Source organism: Malus domestica, chromosome 09 (assembly GCF_042453785.1).
Source record: "Malus domestica chromosome 09, GDT2T_hap1".
In the NCBI taxonomy this organism is placed as follows: Eukaryota; Viridiplantae; Streptophyta; class Magnoliopsida; order Rosales; family Rosaceae; genus Malus; species Malus domestica.
Window position 1 is genome coordinate 10655470 of NC_091669.1, and position 11923 is coordinate 10667392.

Below are 11923 nucleotides of genomic sequence, written 5' to 3' on the forward strand. Positions count from 1 at the left end.
ATCCATATAAAACTCAATTTTCTCCTACAATTCTTCCAATTTATCTTTCTACCATTTCTTTCCATTTCCAAATTGTTCAACATGGCAAGAGAGCATATTAGAGGTTGTAATTGGACCTATGAGGAAGTTGAAGGCTTGCTTTGTGGAAAGATTTAGTGATTTTTGAACATTTATTAGAATTTAAATATTTTTAGATCAAAATGTTCATATAATTAATTTACGATAGTCTACATAATTTTTTGGGTAAAGTACAAAAAACTACCTCAACTATTGGTATCACGACACTTTCATACCTCATCTTTAGAATTTAGTCCAATGTTATACCTTCCGTTACTTGGCCGTTTACTTTTCAGTTAAATGCTGACGTTACTTGATCCGGAACCCACTTTTTATTAAAAAATTAATAAAATATTATTAAAAACTAAAAAAATCATTTAATAATTTTTAAATATTAAAATAATAAAGAAAAGTTTAAAAAAAAATTAAAAATCTTCTGTTCGTGCCCTTTCCCCTACCATTTTCTCTCTCTTCTCCCCCATCTTCATCTTCTTCCCCCTTCCAGCTCCCTTCCTGCAACCCAGAAAAAAAAAAGTTAAAAAAAAAAAATCCCAAGTTCGTCCCCTTCCCCAGTTCCCCCCTCTTTCTTCTCCCCCATCTTTATCTTCTTCCCTCTTCCTGTGACCCAGAAAAAAGAAGGTAAAAAAAATAAAAATAAAACAAATTTGTCTTCCCCCTCACCCACCCTCAGTTTGTTCCCCCCCCCCCCCCCGGAAGAAGAAGAAAGAGAGAGAGGGGAAAAAAACAAAAAAAAAAGGAAACCCAGTTGAAGGGTTTGTCCGTCCTTCCCCCCCTCCCCCCTTTCGTCCCTTCCCCCTTCATCTTCTTCCCCTACCTGCTTAATCTTCAACAAAAAAAAATAAAAACCCATCAACCCCGAAACCCCATTCCTGAAACCCCCCCCCCCACCCAGATCCCTCCCACACCTGCAACCCAAATCCACCACCCCTCCAATCTGCAAAAGAAGAAGAAGAAGAAGGAAAGAAAAAATAAATAAAAATGCCAGTTCGTCTGTCCATCCCCCTCACCCTACCCAACTTGCAGAAGAAGAAGAAGAAGAAGAAGAAGAGAGAAGAAGGAAAAAAAAAAAAAAAAAGGAAACCCAAAACCTAGTTCGTTCGTTCCTCCCCCCACCCCCACCCCCATCGCACCCAACTTGCAGAAGAAGAAGAAGAAGAAGAGAGAGAAGAAGAAAAAAATAAAGGAAACCCAAAACCCAGTTTGTCTGCCCCCCAACCCAAAACCCAGTTCGTCCGCCCCCCCCCCCCCAACCCACCCAACTTGCAGAAGAAGAAGAGAGAAAAGAAAAGAAAAAAAATAGGTAGGGGAAGAAGATGGGTTTTCAAATTTGGGCCGGGGGGGTTTGACGGGATCTGGGGGGTGTGATGGGATTTGGGCGGGGGGGGTTCAGGTATGGGGTTTCGAGGGGGTTGATGGGTTTTCAAATTTTATTTTATTTTTTTTTTTTTGTTCAAGATTAAGCAGGTAGGGGAAGAAGATGAATGGGGAGAAGAGAGAGAGGGGGGAATGGACGAAAGGGTTTTTTTTTATAATTTTTTTTTACTTTTTTTATTATTTTAATATTTAAAAAATATTAAATTTTTTTTTTAGTTTTTAATAATATTTTATTATTTTTTTTAATAAAAAGTGGGTTTCGGATCAAACCATGTCAGCATTTAACTAAGAAATTCACGCCAAGCTAACGGAATGTATAACATTGACACAAATTCGTAAGATGAGGTATGACATTGTCAATTTTAAAAGATGAGGTATGAAAGTGTCGTGACACCAATAGTTGAGGTAGTTTTTTGTACTTTACCCTAATTTTTTTTTTAAATTTAATTTAAAAAAAAAATTAGCCTAAGTTCATTATTTAATAATCTCGGGCTAAAATTTTAGGCCAGAAGGGTATGAGCAGAAAAACTTAAACAAAAATGCTCCCAAAACAAAAAAATTCAAAAACAACCCAAAATAATGCTGGGGTACTTTCATCATTTTAATAGTATTTTTTTAAATAATAATTCTTTTTGTACAATTTTTTTTTAAATTAATATCTCACAATAGGTTAGCAATAATATAATTCAATCAGTTGTTCATTAAATATTATTTTCTCTATTTTTAAACACTTTCAAAACATCTTAAAAGGTGTGTAATACCGGTTAAAAAAAAAGTCTTTCACACGCACATAATAATGTGATTAAATTAGTTGTTAAATGATTTTTTTTAACAAACAATATTATATATACTAAGGGGGAGGAGGTGGGCTTAGCCTCACAATGAACTAGCAATAATGTGATTTAATCAGTTGTTTATCAAATATTATTTTCTCTATTCTTAATGTAAATTCAATAGAATGTAGATGGAAATTGAAATGCCGAATTTATTATGTGAATTTAACTGCTTTGATTGGTTTGTGAGGGATTTTTTCTAGCATGATCTAAGATTATTCATTTAATTCAAATATTTGATTTTCCTTTTGTCAATTCACGCATATTATTACGTTTACAATTTGTCAATTCACGCATATAAATATGTTTACAATGTGAAGAAGGCAGTTATAATAGCCTTCACGGGAAGACACAACACAAAACATTAAGATTTTCAAGAGTTCTAAGTAGATCAACCAATATAATACGACAATACGAGTCACCCACGAGTAAGCCAAATGGAAGAAAATAAACTACTCGTGCAGGATATTCCATGAAACGGTGTGATATCCACACACCCTTTTTTACTTCTCCCACACCTTTTTGGTTTTCGACCGTTGGATCGGATAAATTGAATAAGATCAACGGACAGAAATTAACAAGGGGTGTGTGAGAAGTAAAAAGGGGTGTGTGGATAGCACATCCCTTCCATGAAATCAAAGTATCATTTAACTAAGTATGGCCATGCGCAACACTATAATATACAGAAATCATGCTTTTTTAAGTGACCCGAATATATGTATGAGGCGTCTTTGAGATGGCAGCTTATTAACTTGCTATGGCTCAACCGCTAGTGTCCAAAGTTCACTACCAAAGACCATGTGGACAGATTTAAGCGCCATCTAAAAAGAATATAACTTAGACAACTGCTGACCTGCACCAAAAGCTAAATTAGCAAGAAAGTAAATTCCAGCTGCAGATACAAACATCACGATACATCACATAAACCTAAGATGAAGCTAAACTCAATAAAAAGACATGCCCACTGACTTGCCAGAAACCAGCCAGTTTAGTTTTAGGAGAATTCACACTTTTAATCCAGTCCTTAACTATGTATTTTTAAGAATCCTGAGAAAATGCATATCATAGACGATTAAAGTTGGATTGACAATCACAAACGATAAACTTACATGAAGGGCAGTTTTCCATGGATAGATAGTTCTTGTTATGATCCTGCAAAGGAGATGCGAAACAGTTCAAAAAACCGCTAATATCAATCCAACTACATCCAGTCTCCTTCCTCAAACCCTTTTCCCTCATTTGTTTCCTCACAGTATCCACGTTTTCCCACTTGCCTTCCTCGGCATACATATTTGAGAGCAAAACATGGTAGCCCGTTTTGCCATTTGCTGCCTCTAGTTCAAGCAATTTCCCAGCAACAATCTTTCCCAATTCAAAATGTTTATGAATTCTGCACGCCCCAAGAAGTGAGCCCCAAATTTCCATCGCATCACCCTCTTCGCCCAACCCTTTGACAAACTCGTAGGCTTCAACCACTCTCCCAACCCTCCCTAACATGTCAGCTATATAGCAATAGTGTGCCGTTAGTGGTTTAATATTGTATTCCCCTTTCATTGAATCGTATATCGAAAGACCTTCGTTAACCAAACCAGCATAACTGCAGGCAGACAAGACCGCAACAAAGATTATGGCATCAGGTGCAGTGCCAGATTTCTGCATTGAGTGAAACAAAGAGAGAGCTCTCTCACCCATTCCATTCTGACCGTAGCCCAGCATCATTGTGGTATATGTGACAGTGTTCTTCTCATGGGATCCAGCGAAAACATTTTCAGCATAAGTGACTGCACCACATTTGGAATACATGTCAATTAGAGCAGATCCCACGAAGACGTTTTGGTCAAGGTAGTGGCGGATAGAGAACCCATGGATTTGCTTAACCATATCTATGTTTCCCACAGGATTACAAGCTGGTAGAACTGATGCTAAGGTCACATCATTTGGTATTATTGCTCAAGCATCTGCCTAAAGACAAAGAAAGCTTCTTCAGAAATCATAGTATTCCATGAAACAACATCCCTCTCAGGCATCTTATGAAAAATTTTGAATGACATGTCAACAGAATTGCACCTTGAATACATTACGATAGTCGCATTGAGTAAAATAACGGGCATCAATCTCAAATGCTTGATGATAAAAGCATGCAGCTGTCCAGCTAATTCCAACTGTTGCATCTGTGAACATGCAGTTAAAACTGATAGGAAGGTCACCTCAGCAAGAATAGCCAGTTCTGAGTTTACAGCTTGAAAGAAGAGGTCGATCGCTTCAATAGGACTGTTATTTTGAACATATGCACCGATCGTAGTGTTCCAAATCTCTGTATTTCTCTCCGAACAATGGTCAAAAGTCTTCCTAGCATATTCAAGGCAACCAAACTCGGCATACATAAATATTGCCGAGCTCACAACAAACAAGTCAGTCACATATTCCCCACCCAACCTAAGAAGCTTACCGTATAAAACACTCGCGTTCTTATAGTCTCCCATAGCGGAAAGTGCAGGGAAAACATTGACAAAACTGACAGCACTCGGTCTTATTCTCATTCCCATCATCATCCTAAACTGCTTCACTGCTTCTGCATATCTTTCCGTCTTAACATACCACGAAACCAGCGTATTCCAAGCAACCACATTCCTCTTGCGCATTGTATCAAACACTCTACGCACTAAATCATACTGTGAATAATCAAAGTCATAATAACAAGCAGAGTACATATTCAAAAGCAAATTACACACAATCCTACTGGGTTCGGATGACACCGAAGAACATGGCAATGCAGGGCTTACCCATCTTGAAATTGCGCGTGTCGGTGCAGGCTTTGAGGGTAGAAGAGTAAGTGTAAGGGTCGGCCTTGGTGCCGGGAGAGGCAGATTTCATCTGGGAGTAGAACAAGAGGGCTTCATTGGCCATGTTGTTGCAGATGAATCCAATGATGATGGTGTTCCAGAGCACGGTGGAGGGGCGAGGCAAAGTATCGAACAGTTGGCGGGCAAGGTGAGGAGGAGGGATTCCTCCTGAAAATGTTTTGCGGACGATTCATAAAATTTCGTGCTAATGATCGAAACCATTAATGATATAAATCATTATGGAAAGATCATCTTTATAAAAAAAAATTAAAGTAATGGTTATTAAGTCAAATAACTGCAACAAATAGATAAAACAGCTCATAATACTATTAACAATTCTTACTATATATTTTTACACATTTTGATGACATAACGATTTCAAGTGGTGATCTTTACGCAACGACATATAATATGAACAATTCTAACGATAAACACAAAATTTTGAGAGTCCGTTACAACACATTTTTAGGAAGATATCCTTCTCATCGTTTCAGTTGTAAAGTATTATTCTAAGCATGTATATCAATTGCATGGCTTGTGGGATGGGGGTGGTGTTTTAATTCTTGGATTTTTTTTCATGTGGAGGTGATGATGTCATGCCTTTGCTGTCATTTGCTAATTTTTTTTCATGTGGTCTACTAATACGTTAGTGGTTGGCAATGCTCACAGCATGTAATGAAGAGTTGGTCATCTGAAGCTTTCATTATTATTAGTAAAAAAACCTCTATATTGAAAATGATGTCAAAATCAGTTTTTAGGCATGCATTAGGTGCACATACCAGCTGAATTGATCAGTACAAGTTAGATTTTCAAAGAAGAGAAAATGTCACCACAAGACTTTAAGATTCGATACGTTGAACTATGTATTAACGGAAAACTTACAATACAAACGTTGCAAATTACATGACGTAAAAATAAACGAGGAGAATATAAAAGCCCCCCCAACCCAATTAAATTTGATCAATAAAACGCCCTAATGAAGAGTACGAAGAACCACCATCCACCAAGGCTTTCTTGCTCTTTTCACTCATCTCCTTCACTCTTTTCCTTACATCACTGTCAAGCTCCATCACTTGCCTTATCCCTCTTTCTATGTCTTCTGCACTCACCACCACGTCGCTGTCCTTCCTATAATCCATCTTAATCTCCACTGCCAATCCCAACTCCACCACCAACTGAAAGGCATTCAGGTTTTGCTCCGCGTACATTGGCCATGCGGCAATCGGCACGCCATTCCATAAACTTTCCAACGTAGAATTCCACCCGCAATGTGATACAAACCCTCCGGTTGCCGGATGGCCTAGGATTGCCGCTTGCGGGGCCCAACCAATCACCTTCCCAACCGTAGCCGTCCGATCAAGAAACCCTTCGGGCAAGACTGCCTTTAGATCCTCGTAGTCTCTTGGCATAGCTCTCTGGCCATTAGGTGGGGGCCGGCGTAGGGACCACAAAAACCGATGTCCGCTGTGCTCTAGCGCGCACGCTATCTCTTTCACCTGGGCCTCACCGAAACTTCCCATGCTTCCAAAACACAGGAACACCACCGAGAAAGGAGGCTGATCATCAAGCCACCTCAAGATATCCGAGCCCTTATCTTCATCACTACTTTTGAGATTCAATAAGGGTCCCACTGGATACACGGGTGGGATTTTATCACCAGAATCAAGATAATGAAGAGCATGCGATTCTAGCTCCATGAACGTATTTACCAAAATACCCTTGGTTTGTTTCAACATGCTGGCGGAGTTGAGGATTGATTTGGTGCCCTCCTTGTCCAGAAACGAACCAGGCAAGACGGCGGCAGGGTAAGGGTTGATGAAACTCGGGACGGCCAACTCAGCGGTTGAGCTCGTCAACTCAGTTATATCTATTCCCCCCTCGTCACGAAGCGATTGAAAATGGAAAAAAAGTGCGAGAGTCGAAGCGTTGGAGGTGAAGAACAGGTAGGAGGGAACCTTAAATTCGTTGGCCACGTCCATTAGGCTTACGCAAAATATGTCGAGCACGAACCCGGCAAGCCGAGGCTTCGACGTCGACTCAGACTGATCTGACTCTGGGAGTAAGTTGATAACGGCGTCTCTGACGTGAGATTTGTGATTTTCGACGAGCATTCTGAAGAAGGACCCGGGATTGGGGACAGTGTCTTGTTTGTCCGGTTGGGCTTCGGGGAGGTTGACGAAGTTGATGCGGTGAGAGATTGAAGAATCAGTGTTGGTGAATGGTTGGGCGTGGGGAAGCTTCATGACGAGGACTGTGATAAACAGTTGGTCGTCCCGAGCAACGAGTTGCTTTGCCATCTCGACCGTTGATACGATGTGGCCAATGATTGGGGCGGGAACGAACACTAGATGTGCTGGTCTCTTCATCTTTTGAGAAATGGCAATGAAAAGCTGAGCTGTTTTATTTAGAAAAACTCTTTCATTTTATAGTAGAATGGTATGATGTCATGCCTTCGCTCATAGTTTCTGGATTCCCTACACGTCAAGATCTTAATTAATTTTCATACTGGAAAGACTTGGACATCAATAGCAAGAAGATAAAACAAAAGGTTGTCAAATTTTATTTTGGTTCCTCCACTAGCCGTAGTCTATGGATAAGTACCACCAATTAAGTTTCACTTTTTATTTTGGTACTTACGTTTCATATTGCCTTGAGTAGAATGTTGAAGAATTGAAAACCGACATGGTTCACACGCGGTCAAGATTTCAGTTACCATTACTAAGCACACCATGTTCTATACAGTGGTTATCTTTTCTTCTTCTTTTCTCAAAAGCAACGAAATATTCATCGTCGAATTAGAATCTTGTTCACAATTAGAATGCTGGGGTTGGGGTTTGTTCACAATTGGAGCAGTAGTATAGGTCCCGGAATGGAGATACCCTTACCTTTATCATTCTTCTTTTGACCCTCATTCTTGTCCTCATCATCCTCACTGTCAGGAAGATTATCAGAGTCCTCCATCCTAACCAAAATCTCGAAATACTCATGATAATCAGCGCAGGGAAGTGCATTGGCAAAGGTACGCCACTTCTTCTTAGATCCCAACTTGAAACGTCGAAGCATCTCTCCCTGATTACCAGCTATATCAGGGTCATAACGAGACAAATCAGTAAACCTTCTATAATATTCATGTGCCGACATATTTCTCTGTTTCAACCTGGTGAATTCCTGTTTCTTACGATCAATATACTCAGGAGGGACGAATCTCTTCATAAAATTCTCTTTGAACACTTTCCAGTCGGCTGCCGTCTCAGGTGACATGTACCTAGTCTGATTCATCCACCATGCTGCTGGTTCATGACCCAAAAACCAAGTGGTGGTCTCCACCCACCTATTAGCAGGGAGATTCCCCTGACTCTGCATCACCTGGAAAGTCTTCTCAATATGATCTAGCCGTTTCTCTGCCCCCTCATGACTTTCATTACCCATAAACCGATCTAACTTCAAGTTGTACATGGTCTCCAGAGGTGTCCTCGGAGGAGGGGGAGGACGAATCACATTCTGTAAAGCCTGGGCCATCGCTTCCCCTAGCTGAGTAATATCCGGGAAATTAGGTTCAGAAGTACGGCGGGACTCCCTACGCTCCCTACGAGGCGGCATGATTCTGACAGAAAACATCAAAAGATCGTTAAGACATTAACAAATTTACAGGACTGCAACCTAAGCTCTGATACCAAACTGACACACCCCGATCCGGAGGATCCAGGTGTGCTGGCCGTCACGTGGGCGTGACGTAACCATCGGCGCGACACGGAAGCAAAATAACAATATAACTCAGCAGAAATTCAAACCAAACTCAAACATAACCACCTACGAACATAACCGGACGAGTTATCAGGTAAACACATAAGTTCAGAGCATAGGTTAACTGCAGTCAAGTAGGTCTAAAATAAAATACATCACCCTCAGGTGAGTCCTACATGTCGAAGGTCTGTCAGAAAGCCGGAAAAGACCTCGAGAGCCACCAACCGCTAATTTAGAACCTGGAGGGGCGCAAAACAAAATGAGTGGGTCAGTAAAACCAAAGATTTTCCAAAACATTTCAATTAAAACATTTCTAACCCCTCACCGTAAAACCTGTATACATTCTCCAGAAAAAGTAGATATATATAAAACCATATGAAGTCTCAAAACTTAAATCCCAAATCTTTAACATTTTTCAAGGAAACATGCCATGCAATAAATCAAAATATAAATCAGGTGAAATAAGGAATCAATCGGAGACCCTGCAGTTGGTCCTATACGATTAATTCAACAGCTCAATATCCCACTAAGCCGGAGCCACCACAGTGACCTGTACGGCCCTACTCTGCACATCACTCGGAACTACGTGAGGTAGTCTATACGATGAAAGGTGTAAAAATACGCTCTAGTGCTTCTCTCATCATATCATCAGCGCGCATATCTAAGGTCACCCACCAGTCAGAACCCCTCTAATGGTCTGTGCGACTGGCATGTCGGAACCCTCACATGGTCTGTACGACATCCACCTACTTGGATCCAAGGCGAGCGTGCGGTGTGGTGAATAAAATAAGCACTAACACCTAGGGTGCAGGTTATGAGCTTGAAACATCTTATCAACAATCAATTAAATGAATAATGAACTCACCTGACTTACCTGTGCCTCCACAGCACCATGCAACATGTATGCATCATATATCAATCATATAACTCATATGAAATTCACATTTTCCAAATAATTCTATGCATGGCATTTTCAAAACATAATTTCGTATAAATTCATCTTCTGGGAAAAATTAATAGTATAACGGTAATACGAAAACAAAACTGCCCACTCACTGATAAGTCGACGGGTCGTAACCCCCGTGGCGTCCCTGGATGCGGTCGTCCTCGGGATACGTCTCACCTATATGCGAAATAAATATAAAAACGTTAATTTTAAACACATCACCAATATTTCGAAATAATTTCTCATACGATGCTCAATTTGGGTATATGAATATACCACATCGACCTACTCGACGTCACGAGCGTCGAGAAATTTTTAGAAACTGATTTGGACTCCCCACGCGCCCTCACGCGCCGGCTAGAGCTCGGCTCTACGCGCAGGCCACGCGCAGCCACGCGCGGCACGTGTCATCGTCTTCCCCAGGGTTCGCCGGACTGGTTTTTCCGGCGACCCAATTCCGGCCAAACTTTAAACCTCTTGTTCTCCTTCGTTTTTCACCCATTTTCTTCGTATTTTATACCAAATTGAAGCCCTAAGAGTGTACTATCACGTTGGACTAGTTTTAGGGTCTAAAAATCAAGAAATCTCACCGAGCAAAATCCAAGAATTCGGCCAACTTTGAAACCCACGATCCCGACGTCCAAATCCTTCAAACGAACGTCCCCGAGCTTCCTTAGGACCTCACTAAGCTTGCTATAAGCTTGAATTCCCCTGAAACACAACATTTTACGTTCGCATGAACAGTACCCAAAAATGGAGGTTTCGGATTCCACGTGAAATCGAAGGTCTCACTTCCTAAAACTAGCACCAATGAACTCAGGACGTCAAAAGGATGAAGATACATACCTTATTTGCCTCGATCCGTCAAGTTTTGAAGGGTTTTGGTGGTGGTCCGTACGTGGAGGGTGAGGGAAAGAGAGAGATCGTGAGGGAGAGAGACAGAGAGTGCTACGGGAGGGAGAGAAGACAGGGAGTGCGTGTGTGTGTGATTGTGTGGTCCAACACAATCCTCACCATCCATCCAAATCCCTAACCAAAAAAATTCCAATTCCAATAGTTTAATCCCAAAACTTACAAAATTAATTCAGATAATGTCACACACACACGTACCCAAATGGCCGTCAAGGGTAATTACGTCAATTCACGCCCCCGATATAGAAATCCCGGGACGGGCTGTGACAAAAGTCTTTATCATTAATATATTAATGAATTACATGTAAGTTACATAATTTTTATAATAAAAATTAGTAATTGATTTAGAGTTTTAATACTCACACCCTTATTAAAATCCTAATTAATTTTCAATTCAAACATTTTCAAAATATAAAAAATAAAATTAGAATAAGTTTGTACCCATTACATTTTTACATAAAAAAAAATTGATATGTACCAATTTGTTATATGAAAAATGTACCCTTTTTTTTAATACACAATATGTACTAATTTGTTATATGAAAAATGTACCTTTTTTTAATACACAATGTACCCATTTTTTTATATAAAATTCATTCAATATTTTCTCTAATCCATTTTAAAACTTATATGGGTACATTCTATTTCGTTGATTTGAAAATGTATTATGTCAAGTTTAATAGAAGAAATTTAATAATGTTATTAAGCCTAATATATTCTTCTTTTTTTGTCTTTTTGAAAAATGTACCCATGTTTTGGTACAATAATTTTTTGGTTAGTATTTTTTATGAACGTATTCATGTATATATATATATATATATGGATACACACAATATATTGGAGAGTATAATTTATTTTTAATATTTTTAATCCCATAGATTATGGGTTTTATTTTAAATCTCATTAATATAAATAACTACAAATTTTATTTTTAAGTTAAAAATATAATAACTTATATAGAAATACATTATTACATTACTGTCAGGGACTTCGATAAAAAACTAAAAATCACAAAGGTTTCAATCAAAGAACATTGATAGTTAGGGACCGTATCCAAAGTGTCTATTTAAAATATGTAGACCTTTTAGGGTCACCCTTAATGTTTTTTAATAGAGTTCGATTCCACGGGTGCATAGGCAAAAATGGTTTGTGAAGTGGACCATAACTAAGAAATTACAAGCAACATAAGTCGG

General features: G+C 39.4%; 2 protein-coding genes and 1 long non-coding RNA gene across 3 annotated transcripts; all 3 read right to left on the reverse strand.

Moving 5' to 3' along the window:
- Nucleotides 1–2573: 2573 nt before the first annotated feature.
- Nucleotides 2574–5318, reverse strand: LOC103456020 (pentatricopeptide repeat-containing protein At3g22150, chloroplastic; the record flags this gene model as incomplete). The annotated part of the gene is given in 4 exon segments (XM_070804349.1): nucleotides 2574–3138; nucleotides 3395–4231; nucleotides 4234–5045; nucleotides 5047–5318. Coding segments are annotated over 4 exon segments (1953 nt in total), but the record flags the coding sequence as incomplete, so codon positions are not given.
- A 648-nt stretch (nucleotides 5319–5966) lies between these two features.
- On the reverse strand, nucleotides 5967–7684 carry LOC114819107 (UDP-glycosyltransferase 71A15-like). The gene has a single exon (XM_029108136.2). It carries the CDS (start codon nucleotides 7492–7494, stop codon nucleotides 6079–6081), a length of 1416 nt encoding a protein of 471 aa, XP_028963969.2. The 5' UTR covers nucleotides 7495–7684; the 3' UTR covers nucleotides 5967–6078.
- Nucleotides 7685–8912: 1228 nt separating this feature from the next.
- LOC139198535 (uncharacterized) lies at nucleotides 8913–10802 on the reverse strand. Its single transcript, XR_011584087.1, has 4 exons — nucleotides 10665–10802; nucleotides 10409–10529; nucleotides 9929–9995; nucleotides 8913–9111 (listed from the first exon to the last, which is right to left on the reverse strand). It is a non-coding gene; the product is annotated as an uncharacterized lncRNA (long non-coding RNA).
- Nucleotides 10803–11923: the final 1121 nt, after the last annotated feature.